General features: G+C 41.8%; 2 protein-coding genes across 3 annotated transcripts in view; one reads left to right on the forward strand and one right to left on the reverse strand.

Annotated features, from left to right (window-relative positions):
- Positions 1-2,512: 2,512 nt before the first annotated feature.
- Positions 2,513-21,339, reverse strand: part of LOC142102601 (uncharacterized) — a 40,889-nt gene continuing 22,062 nt past the window's right edge. The window contains exons 6-9 of the mRNA XM_075187347.1: positions 8,411-8,446; positions 6,502-6,656; positions 3,334-3,419; positions 2,513-2,987 (exon numbers count right to left, since the gene is read on the reverse strand). Coding sequence (XP_075043448.1) covers positions 2,789-2,987; positions 3,334-3,419; positions 6,502-6,656; positions 8,411-8,446 — 476 coding nt within the window. The 3' untranslated portion in view covers positions 2,513-2,788. The remainder of the gene's footprint in view (positions 2,988-3,333; positions 3,420-6,501; positions 6,657-8,410; positions 8,447-21,339) is intronic.
- Positions 14,565-21,339, forward strand: part of LOC142102634 (C-type lectin domain family 2 member L-like) — a 120,496-nt gene continuing 113,721 nt past the window's right edge. For both annotated transcript variants that reach the window (XM_075187349.1, XM_075187350.1), the window contains exon 1: positions 14,565-14,773. The gene's annotated coding sequence lies outside the window, so the exon portion shown is untranslated. The remainder of the gene's footprint in view (positions 14,774-21,339) is intronic.

Here is a 21,339-nt window from a genome sequence, read left to right on the forward strand (position 1 = left end):
CCCGCCCCCTTATGCCCTCCCACTATGCCTCCCTCCCCTCCAGGATCTCCCGGAGTCCACCAACAGAAAGTTGGGTAGTATGAGTAATAGTGCTCTCGTTACTTCTTCAGTTCTCTGTTGCCCTCTAGTGGTCAATACTTAACTATGCATAATGATGTTTTCTAACCTGAATGCAATAATCATAGTTTAACATCCAATTGCAGAGCATACTGCTTTTAAAATTTGAAAGATAAATACAGTTCTGAAAACAATTGATAAAACTTATCATCTACATATGGGGCCTGATTCATTAAGGAACTTAGGCAAGAAAATGAATAAGTTTTCTTACTAAGTTAAATACTGGCTCCATCTCTCTCTCTCCCACTCTTAGCTCCTTCAAACGGGCACTAAAAACCCACCTGTTCCTCAAAGCCTACCCACCTTCCACCTAACCCCGCCTCCCCTCCTTTATACGCCAACTCACTCCCTCTGTACCTGTGTTTTGTTCACCCTCCCTTAGGATGTAAGCTCATTGAGCAGAGCCCTCCTCCCTCTTGTGTCCTTACCAGCTCTTCTGCTCCATCTCTACTGCATTAGCCTGCTTGGAGCTCCTGAAGTGTCAGTATTTTTTCTTTACTGTTCAGTAATGTAATACCCTGTACTGTCTACTGTTTGTGCATTGTACGGCGCTGCGGAACTCTTGTGGCGCCTAACAAATAAAGGATAATAATAATAATAATACTGGCTGCTTTTTCATGTAGCACACAAATACTTGGTAGTTTATTTTTTGCACTGAAATTTAAAGTTGATATTTGTGTGCTACATGAAAAAACAACCAGTATTTAACCTATGTGCAAAATAATAAACTAATTTACACCCCTTGTATTGTAACATAGTTTTGTCCAGAAAATGTAAGTAAGAAAACCTACTCAAGTTCCTTTATGAATCAGGTCCAATGGTGTCTAATTTATTTTATTTTTACAGTAACATAAAGCATTGACCTGTACACTGAAGAGCACTTGCTGTATTTTGTTCCATTTCCAAAATCTAATTTAGCATGTAATGGGGTCGTCTCACCTTCTGAGTTATTGTATGTTCCAGTATTGTTATTACGGGGCTGATTCAGAGTGAGCCATACACCCGTCTGTGTAGCGGATCTTTACGTTTTATCACACTGCACATACTCAGAAGTGAACGTACAAAACTACAGATATTCAGACCTTTATTATTAATTATTATTAATTTTTATTTATAGGGCGCCACTAGGTGTCCGCTGCACCGTACAGTGACAGACAAGATTACAATATGAGGTGAGACAGCACAGAACAATAAACAATAATCACAGTAACTTAGTGAGCTCAAGGCACAGCTAGAGGGGAGGCAAGAGGGGAAGGTCAGCCAGCAACGGCACCTAGGAGGGAGGGCACAGATGAGAGGGAGACCCCCAGGGGTAAGAGAAGGGAGCCAGAGGGGACACAGGAAGAGGGTCCTCGAGGAGGAAGGCAGGGTAGCTGGCGAGCAGAGTTAAAAGTGGTGAAGACAGGAGGAGAGAAAGCCCTGCTCAAAGGAGCGTACAACTCCTTATGCCTGAAGAGCTGTGATGGGGGTGGGAAGGGGAGTTCCAGCAGAGACAATGTAACGTAAGGGAATGTTCGAGAAATTACATACAGATTCAGATCGTGTTTGGTTGTATTTGTGGATGGACGGGTATAAGGAGCAGAAGACGATGATCCCCGGAACTACTGGACTATAATTAGAGGTTTATTGAGAACTTAGCAGGCACTCGGCTATAGATTCAGGAGCCGCCACCATTTTCCTCCTCTTGGTCGCAGCTCGTTGCTAGGCAACCAGACTTAGTATCCGCTCTGGAGCTGGTTGCTGATTGGCTCCTTTATAGGACATCGAGAGCTGTTTCTCCCCTCTGGTGTCACCTGTCTATGCCGCTGATCTGTCTGTGCACTTTCCTTTCTCCAGTCTTAGTTACGTAATTACTTGTCCGTTGCCTGTACTGACCTTTGGCTATTATTGGTATACGATTGGCCGCCTGAATGATAATCAGCATTAATTATTCCAGTTGTCTCTTGTTCAGGTCTGGTTCTCTTGCTCCTGTATTCATTGGTCACTGTCTACTATACTTCCACGCGATGCTGATAATGAGATCAATACTAGGCCTCGGACCACCCATATACCACTGATTATATAGTGATCTATGGTGAATGGCGGCTGCTATAGGTGAAGACCTCATCACGAAAAGTTGCTTCTGTGTAGACAGAGAATCCAATTTCTGTAGATATAAATCAGTGTTTCCCAAACCTGGTGCCCAGGAGCCCCCAACAGTGCATGTTTTCCATATCTCCTTGTTGGAGCACAGATGTATTCATTATTGACTGACACATTGTAAAATATCTACAGGTGCTACTAATTATTTCACTGCTGACCAGGACAACATGTACTGTTTGGGGTCCCTGAGGGCTGGATTTGGGAAACATTGATACCAAATGAGAATTTATACAAAATGAGCTTCCAAAATGTCTTGATCTTTATAAGGTTAATTGTATATACAGCTGCATAACACTCAGTTGCCAGCCCCATAGTAAAATTTTGAAGGGTTCCTGGTGATGCAGGTCCATCCACTCCAGAGGTCCCACTGTGCTCAGATGTGTCTGCACCGACCTCCATGCACACTCGCAGGAAAATAGTAGAGGAACCTGCAGTGGATTGCTCAATGTCATCCGTCCCCACACAGCCAAGTCTTATATCTGCAGCATGAGCTGCTCTGGTGGAAGTTACACTGCTGCACTCTGTAAATCTACATGACATCTTCTCTGGGAAGTTTCCTTCCAAAAAACCCAATCTTCTCCCCTAAACACTGCAGGGTATCCATGTTAAAGTTACATCTCTCTGTTTTCTTCTGACATATCCAGGGAATTTGGAAATTACACCACTGGGTCTTTAGCTCAGGAGTTGCCATAACACAGGGAACAGTGCCTGTAGGTTCAAAATCTGTCCTGTGAAAAGAGAGAAGTTATAATTGATGTCCCTAATTATCCTATACGTTCTGGAATAGGGGAATAGAGAGAGAGGGAGGGAGAGAGAGGGAGGGAGAGAGAGGGAGGGAGAGAGAGGGAGAGAGGGAGAGAGGGAGAGAGATAGAGAGAGGAAGAGAGAGACAATAACAATTAGGTTGTAGCATCCTGTATGTCTGTGTGACAGTAAGCGGAGTCTTTGCAGTACAGGACAGACGGAGGACAGTGAGTACTAAGGGCCCTCTAAGAGCAGTAGGAGCAGGACACATACCCCATTTTACACCGCTTAATTCAGCCCTGTAAACATGGCATTATGGAGGGCACTCACTTATTGGTCTTGTCCGGCCACTGCCACGTCTTGTCGACCTTTTGTAAACCGATCCAGTAACTTTTCTGGCTCCTGTTAATAAATTCCTGAAACAAAGAAAAGGATCAGTGTAATAAGGATTAATCTGACCCCTGGTGGACAAAGGAAGCAGAAAACCTGCTACTTTCATTATCCTATTTGAAGAGACTGTGACCAACAGAGAAGGGTCCTCCTTTGCCCCTGGTGCCTATACTATAGTGATATAAATGTAACACACAGGGCCATCTTTTCCTTTGGGCACGATGGGCAGGTGCCCGGGGGCCCCACGGACAAGGGGGCCCCGTAGGCACGGCTCTTAATTAGAATAAATAATCCTGAAAAAAAAACCTTCAAGGGTCACTGAGCAAGTACATCTATCTATCTCTATCTCTATATATCTATGTCTATATCTGTATATCTCTATACATCTATATATATATGTATAGGGGCCCCGGTGCACTGCTTTGCCCGGGGGCCCATAATGTTGTTAAGATGGCCCTGGTAACACACCATGACACCTCTATATTGCCTCACTGACTTTCATCACAATCTGTATCAGACCCCAACATTGTACCCGCCATTGAAAATTGTGCAGCACGGCCTGGATCGGGAGAGGTATCACTGTCTGATTCTTTGTGGAACACAAGTCAGTGGAATTACTTTTGGGAAAGATATTATTTGAATTTGTCATTGGTCAGGTCTTGGTGTTGTCAAGGGCTCAGAGTGGGTGAAACACAAGTGGGAGAAGATCTGACCGAATCATACTACATTATTAACCTGGCTGAATGCGAACATATTTTCTGCAATTCTCATGTAAAAAACGCATCTTTGGTCTGAATTCATGGAAGATACAATTAAAATATTAATGGCGCAGAAAGCGCAGTGGTTTCCTTCTACCCCTGTCCTCTGATTCCAGCTGTTGTCACTTTGAGGTTTGGAAGATGCCGTTTTATCTCTTTGTTACCATCTTGTGACATAATTGATGTATTATTATATTATTTGGTCAGTTCTTTCTCCACTATAACTAATGTCAGTGGCTGTGAAGCAGAGGGTTGTTTGATTTGCTGTTTAAATTTATACTTATCTTGTTTGTCCACATCACAGAATATCTATATTAGTTAGATACACCTTTTGTAAGTAAGATTTGATAATATTGAGTATACTAATTATATCCAAGTCATTTAACCTTCTCAGTGCTAAGGACAAGTGGGGCTCGTCCTCCATATATACCCCTAAGTCCCACTTGTCCTTAGCACTCATGTGGTTCAAAGCTTAAAAAATAAATACTCACCATCCCCCAACAGTATTTCTTGTCAGTGGGGGCTGGAGGAAGTGTTGGCAAATGATGATTTAATTGCACCGATGATGTCACAGAGCTCGTAGCACTAAGAGCCAGGGGCAGGGGCAAGGCACTAAGAGTGACTGATAGCCCCATCCTGGCAACTACAGTCTCAGGGGCACAAGAGTTTGAAAGAGGATAGTCCTTAGAAACTATGGGGACCCCTCATTTGAGAGAGGATAGTCCCTTTTAAAATGTTGTGTCCTTTCAGTAGTTATTGTCTGGTGATATCCAGGTAGTAACACCATAAACTACAGACAATGGTAAAATGTCCAGAGAGGGGGTTATATTGTCCAGATCTCCCCTATCCCATCGTTAACAAACTCAGGGACGTCCTAATTTAGAGCTGTAAGTTGTGTAGTATTTGAAATGGTATATTTTGTTGGGCTACCATATTATATTATTCTTACACATTTCATGCATTTAAATCAAGAAAAAAAAGCATTATAATTTTCAAGTGCAGATTTCATTGTTTGAACCTATGTATAGAATCCTAATTTTTGCTGTTTTAGAAAGGTGGATTGTTGCCAAAACCAGAACCACAAAATGGTGTTTTGCTTTTAGTTCTCTCTCTTGCATTTTCAACCAAAAAACACCCAAAATAACTTTTTTACTAAATTTTATTTGCCATGTCAGGAGGTATAAGCAAACTAATGGTATTTCAAAAGGTGCCAAAATCGTCTCAGCACAGGGGCGAGAAAATCCTCCATGGAGGAAGGGTTAAACCACATCTACTCCTGGTAATTATTTGAGTGAAAGTCATTTATAAGACAGAATATTGTGAAGCTGGAGGAATAAACTATGTTCTGATAATATTTAATTGAAGAAAGATATTTTACATGTGAAAATGTTTTTTTACTTCGCTCTGTACATGTAAAGAGTCACTGCTGGGATGACACTGCTATCATCAGGGATAACCCATCATTAACTCTTGAAATCCCTTTATCTAGTATGGCATTAACAGAAAGAGAATCTGAAAGGAAAATATTGCTGTAATCATTTTCTTTCAGGCTGCAAGTTTTTTAAATGAATAGAGTTATTCCATCGACCCTGTACAATATTTTTTTGGGGTAGATATATAACTTATAGATCATATATGCCTTATATTTTCACATATGTATATATATATATATTTATATATAAGCTTTTTAAGCTAATATATTTATTTATATTTTAACAGCAGAATTAGAAGCTCTAACTGGGCCAGCAGTAATTGATCAGGAGCATTGGCTTCCTGGCTCCCAGGGGCGGGCTGGCCTAGGGGGCAGGGGGGCAACGGCCCCCCAGACTGCTGGGTCAGACGGCTATTAGGGCCGGGGGGTAGGCCGGCCGGCCGCCCCCCGGATGCAAAAAACATAGTTTTCCCCCCGCGGCCACATCTGATGACATCAGATGCGGCCGTGTCAGCGCACAGGCGGCCGCATCACATGACAGGGGATGCGGCCGCCTGTGTGCCCCCCGGCCATCCCTCTCCCAACCCACGCCTGCTGGCTCCTGAGATTTGCTCAGCCCTGGTCTATAGTTTAATGACATTTTTGATAAGGTGTGACATATAATCCATATAGTCATTTTTATTACATATATTACAGCATTGTTCTCCACTTCATGCCCTGTAGTCATGTCTGCTTACTATTTTTATTGTTTGCTGTTTTTAATCAATGACCTCTGAAGAGCACATTGGTATGATGGCCTTGTATGGACCAAACCATGCTGCTGTCTGAGGGGTGACATCAAGTATTAACAGTCTCATCCCTTACACAAACTAAACATTTATATTAGCATAAAACACTTTCACTCATTCTGTCTGGTACCCTCATGATGGAGTCATCCTCATCTATTTTGGCCAGTGTGGCCCCTCTCCTCTGACAGTCGCCCTCAGCATAAATTCTCGCAGTCTTCTCATTGGAGAAATAGTAGCAGTTGTCATCTATCTGCTGCCAGCCGCTCGTACAGTAGGCAAACCCATCTATTGGAGACAGAAGATGGTTGTGTATTAGAAATAGAGTTGTAAATGTAATAGAATAGTCTGCAACATTATCATCATCATCATCACCATTTATTTATATAGCGCCACTAATTCCGTAGAGCTGTACAGAGAACTCACTCACATCAGTCCCTGACCCATTGGGGCTTACAGTCTAAATTCTCTAACACACACAGGCAGACAGGCAGACTAGGGTCAATTTTGATAGCAGCCAATTAACCTACCAGTATGTTTTTGGAGTATGGGAGGAAACCGGAGCACCCGGAGAAAACCCACGCAAACACGGGGAGAACATACAAACTCCACACAGATAAGGCCATGGTCGGGAATTGAACTCATGAACCCAGTGCTGTAAGGCAGAAGTACTAACCACTAGCTCTGTCTGGCACCATTTGTGTAAAATAACTTTAATAAAACAATGAGATATATAGAGAGCCCAGCAACTATTCCCCAAGATTATATGAAGACCAGACAATGCGAGAACGGCACCGAGCCTCATAACACAAGCACTATATAGTATGTGGCACAGCTTTGGTTGGTGGAATAATGCAGAATAAAGGGGCAGCTAGACCTAAAGTATGATATCCCGCCGTATGGGAAAGGCATCTTGTAACATCCACAAATATATGTAAAACTATTTTACATTTGTATTTAAGGATTTATATTGGCTGCAGCCAAATACAATCTATTCCTCTCTGTTAAAAGCTATTTCATATTGAAAGAGGTCCCTCATTTGTCTCCTTCAATAGACGTTTTGAATGTATAATTTGACAAAGAAACCAGTGTGTCCCCAAATATTGTTACTAGATTAAATTAATTTAACAATTAAACATTGACAGTAATTGAACAATGAACCAAATATACAGTTAGAATCACAGAGGCACACACCTTTGAACCAAACCCTAATTTATCTGGGACTCCCCTATATTTGGTGGAGGTCTCACACAATTGGATGACATGGTCTGATAGCAGAGATAGAACAGTGTTTAGTACTGGCAGAATGAACCTGTTATCACTAATTAAACAGCTAATTAAACAGGGTAATGCAGTATATAGGGCACATGATTGGTTCCTCCCATCTCAGCATTATGATCTCCTGTCCCATTAGTGTAATAAATTCTATGAATAGATTGCTACTACTAAGTTGCCTAAATTGCATCAGAATAATAACAGTCCAAAGGCATAGCCCCCAACTGTCTCAATCTGAGGGGTCCGTCCCGCTGTCCTGACAACTGGCACTTTGTCCCGACTGTTGGTACGGTGGGAGGTATGACCTGTTCACCCCCACTCACCCCCACAGCAGAGAAGCATTGAACAGGTGCACTCTCACCTGTCCCTGGTGCATGGCAATGCTTGTGAGATTTTAGGTGTGAGGAAGGGGGCTAGGGGCACTATTGTGCTTCAGAAACAATAGACACGTATCTGTGAGTTGTGACCATGCCCCTTTTGTGATGTGACAAAACATCCATTGAGAGGTGCCCACTCCCCCTTCCAAGTAACATTTCTTACACTATGTCCTGATTAGAGGATGTACAAAGAGACGGAGGCCTGATGGCTTGTACAGACTTCTCACTAGTACAATGCATTGTCTTCTATAGCGTCCGCATTGAACCATCCCTTTCTATCTACAACATGAGGGCTGCTAGTAGTGCATTAGTCCTCACTCTTACGTAGCTCATCAATATGAAGTGTGTATATATATATATATATTTATATATACTAGAAGAGTAACTCACTGTAATTCATCCCATGCATATTCTTGTCACTGTGACCTGCAAGAGAGAAAACATAATAGTAAGTTTAGAAAATGAAAATGATAAATACTGTAATGTGGATAGAGGACCAGAGAGTGATGAAGCCAGTCCCTTGATCTGGTGGTGGTGGAGAAGGCTTCCTATTGCCCTATGGCTGCACTTTCTGAATCCACCACCCAGATCCTCTCCTTCTCCTCCATTGATAGTCCATATCACCAGTTTATTATCTTCACTGTACTCCACCTCCACAATGCTGCCATCAGTTTAATCAAATATTTAGAATTGATCTATCCACTTTTATTTCAGGGGATGTTAGCATCCATTTGATAACATTACTGGCACTGCTACCTCCAGCTTGTTCCTCCTGCTGTCTCTCCCAGTGGATATGGTCTCTCAGTTATCATGATTAACATTACATGCATCTGGTGCTCTCCCATCTCTGCACTAGCTCCAGCTTCTATAAAACAACCTCTCTGACCACAACCTTCTTTCGTTCTATATCACCTTGCGTCCTGCACCCCCACCTGACCAGGAATCCATGTGCATACAGCTATAACTAAGTTACCTAGCTCTGTCACCTCTTTGCCATCTTAAACTCACTTCTCTACCCATCCCCATCATCCCCCCCTTCTCCCCTTACTGCTCATGACTTTGCCACATACTTCAAAGGCAAAATTGAGATCATCCATCAACAAATCTTTTCTCACCAGATCCATCACTCCACACACCTCTCCTCTACTAACCTACCCACTATCCTTTATCTCCTGTTACAGAGGACAAGGGGATAGATCGAACAAACTTTAAAAATGAAAAGTGGAGGTTTTGCCCATAGCAACCAATCAGATTTTATCATTTATCTAGTTGGAAACTGATTGGCTGCTATGGACAAAATCTCCACTTTGCCTTTTAAGAAAGGTTAATATATCTACCCCAGGTCTTTGCTCTCTTCTCTTCCTCTTATTCCTCAAGGTTGTCCTTTAACCCTGTTCCCTCCCAACTCCTCTGTTCCATCTCTCCCATTGCTTCTCTGCACCTAGCTCGTCTCTTCAACCTGTCCCCCTGGACTTGCACTTTCCCTTACTCCTTCAAATATATTTTCATCTATCATAACCACAAGAAACCCTCTATTGGCCCAAACATTCTCTCCAAATACCACCCCCTTACTCTCTTTCTCAATCCCAAACTACTAAAGGGGACTGTGTACACCTGCCTGACCCACATTCTCTCCACTCACTCCCATCTTGACCCCCTGCAATCAGGCTTTTCCCCTACAGTCCAATAAGACCGCACTCACTAAAGTGACTAGTAATGTCTGCTTTGATACATTGCCAAAAAATGTCTCAAAGTGTTACTAAAACATTTACCCTTTCTCTTGTTTTCTCACACTATGACTATTGCAAGCTCCTAGTATATGGCTAGATGTATCTGTTATTGATTCCACTCACCCATTTTTCCCTCTTCAAAATACCCTGAACACCTCCTATGTTATAACCACCTCTTACTCTTTCACTCGCCGATCCACATCTGCTACTTAACATTGCAAATCCCTATACCTGTGTCCTTCAGAATCAAATTCAAATTATTTACTCTTACTTACAAAGTCCACAACAACATCACCCCTACATACATCTCAAATCTCATGTCAAAATACTCTCCCTCCCGCCCTCTCTCTGACTTCTGCATTGTCTTGTCTCTGGTAACCGCCTCTCACTCCCGCCTACAAGACTTCTCTCGTGCTGCTCTCCACTTATGGAATTCCCTATCATGCCCAATCAGACTTTCCCACAGCCTTCAAATCTTTAGACACTCTTTGAAAACACATCTCTTTTTAAGAGGTGACCTTATCCCCGATGATACTACTCACACTAATGCACCCTCACAACTGTTCCAACCTCCACTCTGAGCCACACTCGCTCCTCTTGCTTCAGCTGTGCCGCCTTCCACTTATGTAAGTTCTCAAATAAGCAGGGTCCTTCATACCCTTTGTTTTCATTTCTGCATTTATTTTGACAACTTTGTATGTCCCTGTTTTATGTATGTCCTGTTTATCCACTGTACGGCGCTGCGGAGCACTGTGGAGCTTTACAAATCTATGATAATAATAATAAAAATACTCTCGTCATCAATATTTCTGCTTTGCTGCTCCCCAGTAATGACATTCCTTTCCCCAAGGAATGCACGTCCATCAATTTTAATTTAATATGTATGTTTTATGACCTGTCATTTAGGCCTTGCTCACATACAGTGGTGGTATTAAACCTTTAAGACTACATTTCTCAAGTAAACAAGTTTGGCAGGATGCGTAAAATGCTATTTACTTATAATGGGAAAAGGTCATCATGAATGGAATTTATTCCAGGCCCCAGAACCCTAATCTGGAATAAAATGTTAAAACAGAAAGAAAGAACCATACTATGTGTGAAAGCAGGTAAAATATATTCTTTGTTGCAGATATACCAACTATGTTTTGAGAGCATGTTAGCCCCCAAATCTTTTGCCAAGTTAGAGAAAACTCTATATAAACAGTGATCAGATTGAAGTTCCACGTTCCAATTGAAAATATACCAAGTAGGAAGCTCATGCAATAAAATGAATTCTAGGAGGCTACAGCGAGGACTAAAACTGACATAAGTAGTCCAGCCTAAGTAACAAGCTCAATCACAAAGACATGGAAAACAATCAAAGTGACAGTTAAATTGAATTAGGCAATCCAGCTATCAAAGAAGGCGAGAGAGTAGTACCACCTCTAGCTTCAATTAGCAGATCCACAAGATGGAACAAAAGCATTTCACACAAATACATATCATATATCTTTTAAACAGAACCACAACCTAAACAAGAGTAGTGACAGTAGATGCAAATACTGCCCCTCAACAAGAAGCAGCCCTGGATTAAAACTGTTAATAAAGAAAGTAAATCTCACATCCAGCTCCAGACCTGGGAACTCACCAAACTACCACCAAACAATCACTAAGTTGAATGCAAATGGTTTCCCACATTCATGGCAAGGTTAGTAACAAATGAATATGCAAACATCAAGTGCAGATTATGATGCCACTTTTTTTCTAGTAGGTAAACAAAGTACATTCAGAATCCTGATGTTCATTGGACATGTAAGGGATGATACCCACTGATGACATTGAAGAGAAGTTGTACACATCAAAACCTGAAGGATATACCAGAAAAGGATTAGCACATTATCTGCAAGTTAAATAAACCATTTTACTATTTCAAGCTATCAACCAGAGCATGGAACTCAAAGATGAATACCATTTTGTTAGATGAAGCTTCCACATAAAGTCCAGCTGATCCATGCTTGTTCTCCAAGTGTGAAGATGAAAATGGATGTAACTGCTTCTCTATGTTGATCGTCCCATTTTACTTTACAAAGTAGCTACAGAAATCACAAAGTTAAGTAACATTTTCAGAAGAGAGAGGAGGAGAAGAGAGAGAGGAGGAGGAGAGATAGAGATTTGGAGGAGAGGAGGAGGAGAGAGAGAGAGGAGGAGGAGAGAGATGAGGAGAAGAGGAGGAGTTGAGGAGTGAGGAGGAGGAGTAGAGAGAGAGGAGGTGAAGAGAGTGAGGAGGAGGAGAGGAAAGAGGAGGAGAGAGGAGCAGTTGAGGAGAGAGGAGGAGAGTGGAGGAGAGAGGAGGAGGAGAGAAAGAGGAGGTGGAGAGAGGAGGAGGACAGGAGAGAGGAGGAGGAGAGAGGAGAGCGGAGGAGGAGAGGAAAGAGGAGGAGAGAGGAGCAGTTGAGGAGAGAGGAGGAGGAGAGAAAGAGGAGGTGGAGAGAGGAGGAGAGGAGAGAGGAGGAGAGAGAGAGGAGAAGGAGAGAGAGGAGAGAGAGGAGGAGGAGGAGAGGAGAGGGGTGGAGAGAGGAGAGAGGAGAAGAGAGGAGGAGAAAGGAGGAGAGAGGAGGAGAGGAGAGAGGAGAGAGGAGGAGGAGAGGAGAGGGGAGGAGAGAGGAGCATGAGAGAGAATTAGAGAGGAGGAGTGAGAGAGGGGAGGAGAGAGAGAGGAGGAGGAGGAGAGAGAGGAGGAGGAGAGAGAGAGGAGAAGGAGAGAGAGGAGAGAGAGGAGGAGAGGAGAGGGGAGGAGAGAGGAGGAGGAGAGGAGAGGGGAGGAGAGAGGAGGAGGAGAGGAGAGGGGAGGAGAGAGGAGGAGGAGAGGAGAGGGGAGGAGAGAGGAGGAGGAGAGGAGAGGGGAGGAGAGAGGAGCAGGAGAGAGAAGGAGAGAGGAGGAGAGAGAGGAGGAGAGAAGAGAGGAGGAGAGAGGAAGGAGAGAGAGGAGAGAGAGGAGGAGAGGAGAGGGGTGGAGAGAGGAGAGAGGAGGAGGAGAGAGAGAGGAGAAGGAGAGAGAGGAGAGAGAGGAGTAGAGGAGAGGGGCGGAGAGAGGAGAAAGGAGAAAGGAGAAAGGAGGAGAGGGGTGGAGAGAGGAGAGAGGAGAGAGGAGGAGGAGAGAGAGAGGAGAAGGAGAGAGAGGAGAGAGAGGAGTAGAGGAGAGGGGCGGAGAGAGGAGAAAGGAGAAAGGAGAAAGGAGGAGAGGGGTGGAGAGAGGAGAGAGGAGGAGGAGAGAGAGAGGAGAAGGAGAGAGAGGAGAGGGGAGGAGAGAGGAGCAGGAGAGAGGAGGAGAGAGGAGGAGAGAGAGGAGGAGGAGAGAGAGGAGAAGGAGAGAGAGGAGGAGAGAGAGGAGGAGAGGAGAGAGAGGAGGAGAGGAGAGCGGTGGAGAGAGGAGGAGAGAGGAGGAGTAGAGAAAGAGGAGAAGGAGAGAGAGAAGGAGAGGAGAGGAGAGAAGAGGAGAGGAGAGGGGTGGAGAGAGGAGAAAGAAGGAGGAGAGAAGAGGAGAGGGGAGGAGAGAGGAGCAGGAGAGAGGAGAGAGGAGGAGAGAGAGAGAGAGGAGGAGAGAGAGAGAGAGAGAGAGGAGAGAGATTTCTACCCAATCCACCACTATGTTAAAATCACTGCAATCCTCTACTACTTTGGATGACAGAAATCAGAGGTGAATCGACACCAATGGAAAAAAAAACTACCTGGAGTTGGAAGGAGAATATGGTCTTCTAACCAACAATGAGAGTTACAGACAAGCAGTGAGACAACGTTGTACATGGAAACAACTACTCATACATGGAGTTGCATAACTATCATAGGTGCAGGGGATGCTATGGGGTTCATGACCGTGGGGAGTACCCATCCCCGCCAAAGCCCTATACGTATATTCAAGTTTTTCATCATTGAGCGGCACATAGTGGCACTTTCAAAATGTTCCTATAGGGCCCACAAATAACTATGTATACAGATATTGCAGCCTTAAAATGCATTTTCTTTTGACATGTGAGTAAGCCTCACCAAAGAGACTGGAATGTGGTCAAGAGTCATGAAATATCTTAATCTGGAAATGTACATTAAATTGTCTTGAAAAATGACCTTATTCACAGATTATCTGGATATGGATTGTCAACAAGTGATTCATTGTTTAAATTAGGGTATAATTTAATATTCTGGTCCAGCTGAAAGCAAGCATCAATCGTGTCATCACCTACAGAGGTGAAATATGTTTCAGCAGATAATGTCAAGAGGTGATATGGCTGTGCCAACTGTTAGAGGGTTCCAGAGTGCCAAAATCCAATACATGATGATATATACTATACACAAGATAGACTCTCCAATGTTATGCTGCTCACAGATGTGCAATCACAGCATCTACACTTCTACAGAGAAGTTAAAAAAATACAAATCTCACCCGTCTACAAGCACTCACACTATCTGCTCATCAGAAACAAAGGGGTAATCAACAGACAAACAAAATAAAAATAAAATGTATAAACCAAAGAAAATGTACAATTTAATCCAGTTTAAAGGTCATCCAGGAAAGGGTCCTGAATTCTTACAAAATGTTAAATTGTTTCATGAGGGGAAATAAATTATTTTTATCTGCTGAGTATCCTCAAAGTAATACACCCACGTTACATCACTTGTATGGACAGGAATACAATATAGTGCAATGTGTATATTTTTAAACAATGGAGATCACCACTGTGTGTCACACTATATATAAAATACAAGTAACCTTAACCATATATAGAATGCAGAGATTATCCAACACCTTAGGTGACCCCTTATGGCTATATGCTTACTTCAGGTCAAATCAAAGAAGGCATCCAAAACTGTGACTGGGACACACAGCCGAGACCCTCCAGAGATTCTTCCTACTAGATGGAATACGTCAGCAGACACATCATCATGCTAGGTAGCGACTTCACTCTATGATGCTATATTATCTTCTGTGGTGGTCATCATCATCAACACAGCAATAAAACAATACTGGGTAATACAGACAGACAGAGAGGTAAGAGGGATTTTGCAATCTATGGGCAGAATGGAGGTGTTGAAATGGGAGATATTTTGAGACAAGTGAGGTGATGTATGTTGGTGCAGTTTTGTTGATGGCCTTATATGTTAGTAGAAGAATTTTATGCTGAATTCAGTGAAAAACAGGCAACCAATGTAGAGAGTGACAGGGTGGCTCAGCAGAGGAAGAACTATTTGCAAGTAAAATCAAAATAGCTGTTGCGTACAAAATATATTGTAGGGGTGAGAGTCTAATTCGAAGAAGATGAATATGGAGGGAATTGCAATAGTCAATTCGGGAGATGAGTGCTTGAATTAAAGTTTTTGCGGTGTTTTGTGTGAGATATGTGCGTATTCTGGAAATGTTTTTTAGATGTATGTAACATGATTTAAACATAAAGTCAATGTGGAAAACAAGTGAGCTTGTTGGGTGAGATTTATGGTCATGTTGACAACAAAAATATAAATGTAAGGTAGGTAACTTCTGTTGGTGGGTGGCAATATTATTAATTCTGATTGTGAAAGATTAAGTTTGAGTTGGCGAGAGGATATCCAAGATGACAAATGGCAAAAATACAGCTAGTAATGCAAGACAGATGGTGAGAGATCAGGAGATGTTAGATAGATTTGTGTATCATCCGCACAGAGATGATACTTAAATACAAAGGAACTTATTAGTTTTCCAATAGAAGTGGTGTAGATAGAGAACAGCAGAGGACCTAGAACTAAGCCTTGTGGTCTCCAACTGATAAAGGAAGCAGAGCAGAGGTAGATCCAGAGAAATTAACACTGGAAGAACGATTAGGCCAGAATGAGAACCAGGATAGGACAGTGTCTTGAAGCCCTAGGGATTGTAGTATTTGTATGAGAAGATAGTGGTCAACAGTGTCAAATGCAGCAGAGAGATCCAGGAGAATTAGGAGAGAGTAATGGCCTTTAGTTTTAGCAGTGATTAAGTAATTGACAACCTTAATCAATGCAGTCTCTGTGGAGTGTTGAGAATGAAAGCCAGACTGAAGAGGATCCAATAGATGGTTTATGTAAAGAAAGCATGTGAGGCGAGTGTAGGCAATTTTATGGAGAATCTTGGATGGACATGGGAGCTGAGAGATGGGATGATAATTTGCGAGACAGATTGGGTCAACCTTTTGTTATTCATAACAGGAGTAATCACTGCGTTTGTGAATAACGATGGAAAGTTAACAGTAGTGAGAGATTAAAGATTTTAGTTAGAGGTGATATGAGCACAGGAGACAGGGACCTACTGATTAGTGAGGGTATAGGATCAAGAAGAAAGGAGGTAGAGGAGAAAGATAATAAGAGAATATATACGTCATCTTCATTTGTGGGATCAAATGAAGAGAGGGTTTTAGAAGGTGCTGGGAAAGAATTGAGCTGACTGCTTATCGAGGAAGAGGATACCATTTCAAGTTGAATCTTATCAATCTTGTCCTTGAAGTAGGAAAATTAAAGTAAATAAGGGGGGGAGATGTTCTGCACAGGGATTGAAAGGAAACAACCACATGCAGTATATAACAAGATATAAACCTTTAACATGTAGCATGTGGGGGTGCTGGTCCTGTTATATTAGGACAAAAAAATGATGAACAGGGGTTCATATTAGAAGGACAAATTAGCACTCCTTATGTTGATTAAAATATAACTTTTAATGATTATTGTTTAATAATGACATCCTCCCAGAAGACAAGGTGAAATATATTAAAAATTACTTTCAAATACACACATACACACGTGTAATAAAAACAAAGAAACCAACTGGTAGGGATCTATTATATAAAGGAATGGTCTCGTGGATACAGAGAATTATCTGTATAAATCCTTAGTAGCAAGCCATTTACTAGTAAGTAGTGGTTAGTAGGAAGACAGGATGATCTAAAGAATGAGTGAGAACCGTGTCTCTTATGGTGTTGGTATTGTAAGCCTTCTAGTCACCACTGTAACAGCTGTAGCAGGCGGATAACGGAGTGAGATATTTAATCTCCGTGGATTTAATGAGGGGAAACCCCTAGCTGAAGATAGTGTTAGCTTGCATGGTGATATTTATAAACTTAGGATACAAGGCTTGTTCTGGGTTAATAAAAGTATAAAGCACTACACATTAGTGCATCTATACTGAGGCTGGTGTAATTCCTGCGATGTGTGACATTGTCAGCTATAATAAATGCAGTTAGCTCATTGCCAGTAACAGCTCTGTGGTACTAAAAGTTGTCCCTGATATGAGTAAACTTATGTATAGTCTCCGTGGAGGACAATATTCACAGCAGCTAAACTCGTTTTGTCTAAATGGTAGAATCCCATTATATTGTGAAAACTCTATCTGTATCTATGCCTGCTACTAAATAGAAACTACTGCTACATCCCTATTTGCAATTGGTGTTGGCGCCAAATAACGCTGGCCCCAACGTACGTTTCACCCTCAGGCTTTGTCAAGGGGAATCACCGTTAAAGCCGATGTAAGAAACTTTTATGCCAGCCAATGCCTATTCTTAGAGCATTTAGATCGAAACAGGATCCTGTCATATGCATGCCTGTTCTGATTGATTTTATATCAATCCAAGTGCACAAAGAATGTGCATTTCTCACTCCTCCAGTTTATTGTCCTCTTTCTCTGATACAACATTTATAAGGGATTTCCCTGTATAGAGATTTTTCCTTTTTCTTTTCCCCAACCTATAATTGATTGACTTGCCAAGTGACATTACCATGACAGCTTAATAATACGGGAGGCATACCCTATCAACTATTTTTTACTTATAAGATAGCAGCAGGTTTGACCTAGCTTGCCGCACTCCCGCTATTTAATATGGCCTGTCTGTTACTTGTCATCTTTATTCAGTGCTTTTTCTGAAATTCAATATGGGAAAATGGATTACTTACCATGACTAACATCATTTCTATCTCTGTTATATTAATCCTTGGTCCGTAGGATCCTGTTTCGATCTAAATGCTCTAAGAATAGGCATTGGCTGGCTCATCTGTCTATCATTATCTCCCCTCTTCCGATTTGACACCCACAAGGGATTCCCCTGTGGAGAGACCAGTTGTCTCTATCAACCTATGAGTGGCCTTTCCATTGTATGATGTCACGGGAATCCCACTCACTATTGGCTGGACATTATGTCAATCACGACATCTGATCCCGCTTGTTGAACATAAAAGTTTCTTACATCGGCTTTAACGGTGATTCCCCTTGACAAAGCCTGAGGGTGAAACGTACGTTGGGGCCAGCGTTATTTGGCGCCAACACCAGTTGCAAATAGGGATGTAGCAGTAGTTTCTATTTAGTAGCAGGCATAGATACAGATAGAGTTTTCACAATATAATGGGATTCTACCATTTAGACAAAACGAGTTTAGCTGCTGTGAATATTGTCCTCCACGGAGACTATACATAAGTTTACTCATATCAGGGACAACTTTTAGTACCACAGAGCTGTTACTGGCAATGAGCTAACTGCATTTATTATAGCTGACAATGTCACACATCGCAGGAATTACACCAGCCTCAGTATAGATGCACTAATGTGTAGTGCTTTATACTTTTATTAACCCAGAACAAGCCTTGTATCCTAAGTTTATAAATATCACCATGCAAGCTAACACTATCTTCAGCTAGGGGTTTCCCCTCATTAAATCCACGGAGATTAAATATCTCACTCCGTTATCCGCCTGCTACAGCTGTTACAGTGGTGACTAGAAGGCTTACAATACCAACACCATAAGAGACACGGTTCTCACTCATTCTTTAGATCATCCTGTCTTCCTACTAACCACTACTTACTAGTAAATGGCTTGCTACTAAGGATTTATACAGATAATTCTCTGTATCCACGAGACCATTCCTTTATATAATAGATCCCTACCAGTTGGTGTCTTTGTTTTTATTACACGTGTGTATGTGTGTATTTGAAAGTAATTTTTAATATATTTCACCTTGTCTTCCGGGAGGATGTCATTATTAAACAATAATCATTAAAAGTTATATTTTAATCAACATAAGGAGTGCTAATTTGTCCTTCTAATATGAACCCCTGTTCATCATTTTTTTGTCCTTGAAGTAGGAAGCAATATCCTGGGCACTGTTAGTAGTAGGTGGGTTTGGGGTGGTATGGTTGAGAAGAGATTAAATGTGTTATAAAGCATTTGGTTTAGAACCCTGAGCAGAGAGAGAGATTGTAAGTATGTTTGTTTAGCAATGTCCTGTGCAATTCGATAGGAGTGGTAGATAGCAGCTCATGTGAGGAAATCATTAGAGGTACGAGACTTACGCCAGTTTTTGAAGTTTTCATGTTACTTTAGGGTGTCACGGTTGACATCGAACTCAACGTGGAGCCACTTGATCAAGGTCTGTTGCTAGGGTTTGGTGGAAATGAGGAACTGCCATATCAGGAGAGGAGAATGTATAATTTTGGGAGATAAATTGTTGTAGAGAGTTTAAGATTTATGCAGCTATGAGGAGGCTTGGTAGAGTTTGACAGCAGAGAAGTGAGTGTGTAGCCTATAAGGTGATGATCCAAAAGGGGTAAAGGAGTATTAATGAAATCAGAAACTGAGCGTAGTCTAGAGAAAACAAGATAACGGCAGTTGGCATCCCGATGAGTAGAGGATTCAATCCACTGGGAGAGGCTGTGGCAGGAAGATAAAGAGAAACGTTTGGAAGCAGAATTGGAAAGTGGATTATTAATGGGGATGTTGAAATCAACCATGACGATGGTGGGGATGTCGGAAGATAAGAGGTGGAGCCATGCAGAGAATGTTCAAGAAATTGTTGGTGTGGTTCAGATCACACCAACACGCATAGAGAATGGATTAAAAATGCGAATAGCATGTACTTCAAAAGCTGTGAATGTGAGTGATGGAACATTTAGTAGAATTGTGAATGTGAACTGTGGGAGAGAAGTAGTCCAACCCCATCTCCTTGTCTGCTTCCTGGTCTGGAGGTGTGGGTGAGATGGAGGCCACCATGTGAAAGGGCTGCAGGTGAGGTAGTGATTGAATGTGTGAGCCATGTTTTTGCTATTGCAGAAGGTTGAGGTTTTTTGAGAGTTAGAGATCATGTATGGAGGTAAGTTTGTTACAAACAGAGTGTGCATTCCAGAGGGCACATTTAAAGGACTTTGGAAGATACGGGAGATAGGTGATATGTTTGAGGTTTGCTGGATATCGGTAGTGTTCTGCTATATATGTATTGGAGTAGTGAGGGTGACCTGGATTAGGTGATATATCACCAGCTTATAGAAGCAGGGAGGAAAAAAGGTAGGAAATATGTTTGTAAGATGTGTGTCCTTTTAGTTTCTGGTGACAGGGTGAGGCTGTTAAAGTAAGTGAATATAAATAGGAAAAATGTTAATAAGTGTTAACTAGAAGTAAGTTGAATAATGAAGGGGCGATATGGACAGAGGTGTGTGTTGCGGGATGGGTGAGGGATGATATAGTCCTAAATATATTGACATGAAAGAAGAGTAAGAAAAGCAATTTTACAAACATTGGGATTTAAGAGTAAAAGGCTAGAAACTGAGGGAAATAAAATAAATACTTAGATGCAATGTTCACTGCAGTTATAGAAGAAGTGTAGTCAGGTTCCACCAGATGTAGCTGATCTCTCTATGGCTTCAGACGTTGTTCTATATTTGTTCAACTGTGTTGTTTAACTGTATTTTCTAACACTTTGTAAGAAAAACACTTAGGCCCTGAGTCATTAAGGAGAGTAAAGCAAAAAACAGGAGTAAGTGTTCTTCAGGACAAACCATGTCACAATCAAGAGGTGCAAATCAGTTTATTATATTGCACATAAGATAAATACTGGCTGCTTTCTCATGCAGCACACACATACTTCATAGCTTTAGTTTTACATTGAAATTTAAAATTGATCTAGGACATGTCTTACCCCAACTATAAATTTGTCCCCACATTTTAAAATCCAATGCAACATGGTTTTGCCAAGGTGCAAAGTTACTCCTTTTTTATGCTTTTGCTCTCCTTAATGACTCAGGCCCTTAGTGTAGAGAACACGCGTCTGTCCCCGTAAACTGAATGCTAAGATATAGTGATGCTGATATCAGGACAAGTTATATCTGTGCTAATTGGTCAGCTGATCAGATAAGTTGTGAGGAAGAAACTATTGGACTTATTCAGGCTATATGAGTGCCAGGCCAGTGTTATGAAAATGGTTCAATGATCAGCAACTCAATACAGGTTATAGCAAATTCCTCTTACATACTTTTAAAAAGCACAGTTGCACAGATGAAAAGTACATACTAGTGATCAGATTGATTTGTTCTCATTGGTCAAAGCGTGAGAAAGACGATCTGATGGGTTAGTTGTGGCTAAACCCCCGGCCAGGGACCCCGTGAACTTCAATATAGCAATGAGGTTCATTGATAAAATGTATCAATGAATCAGGATAATCTGTAGAAGCGCCTTATATTATTATTATTATGTGTGGAGTACGGCAATGTGTATTTTATGCCAATAAAAGAACACGTGTCCAACTGTACACGGGACACTTCGTTTTCAGCATTTATATTGGACATTGATAGTTATT

The sequence above is a fragment of the Mixophyes fleayi genome, chromosome 1 (genome assembly GCF_038048845.1).
Source record: "Mixophyes fleayi isolate aMixFle1 chromosome 1, aMixFle1.hap1, whole genome shotgun sequence".
Taxonomy (NCBI): domain Eukaryota; kingdom Metazoa; phylum Chordata; class Amphibia; order Anura; family Limnodynastidae; genus Mixophyes; species Mixophyes fleayi.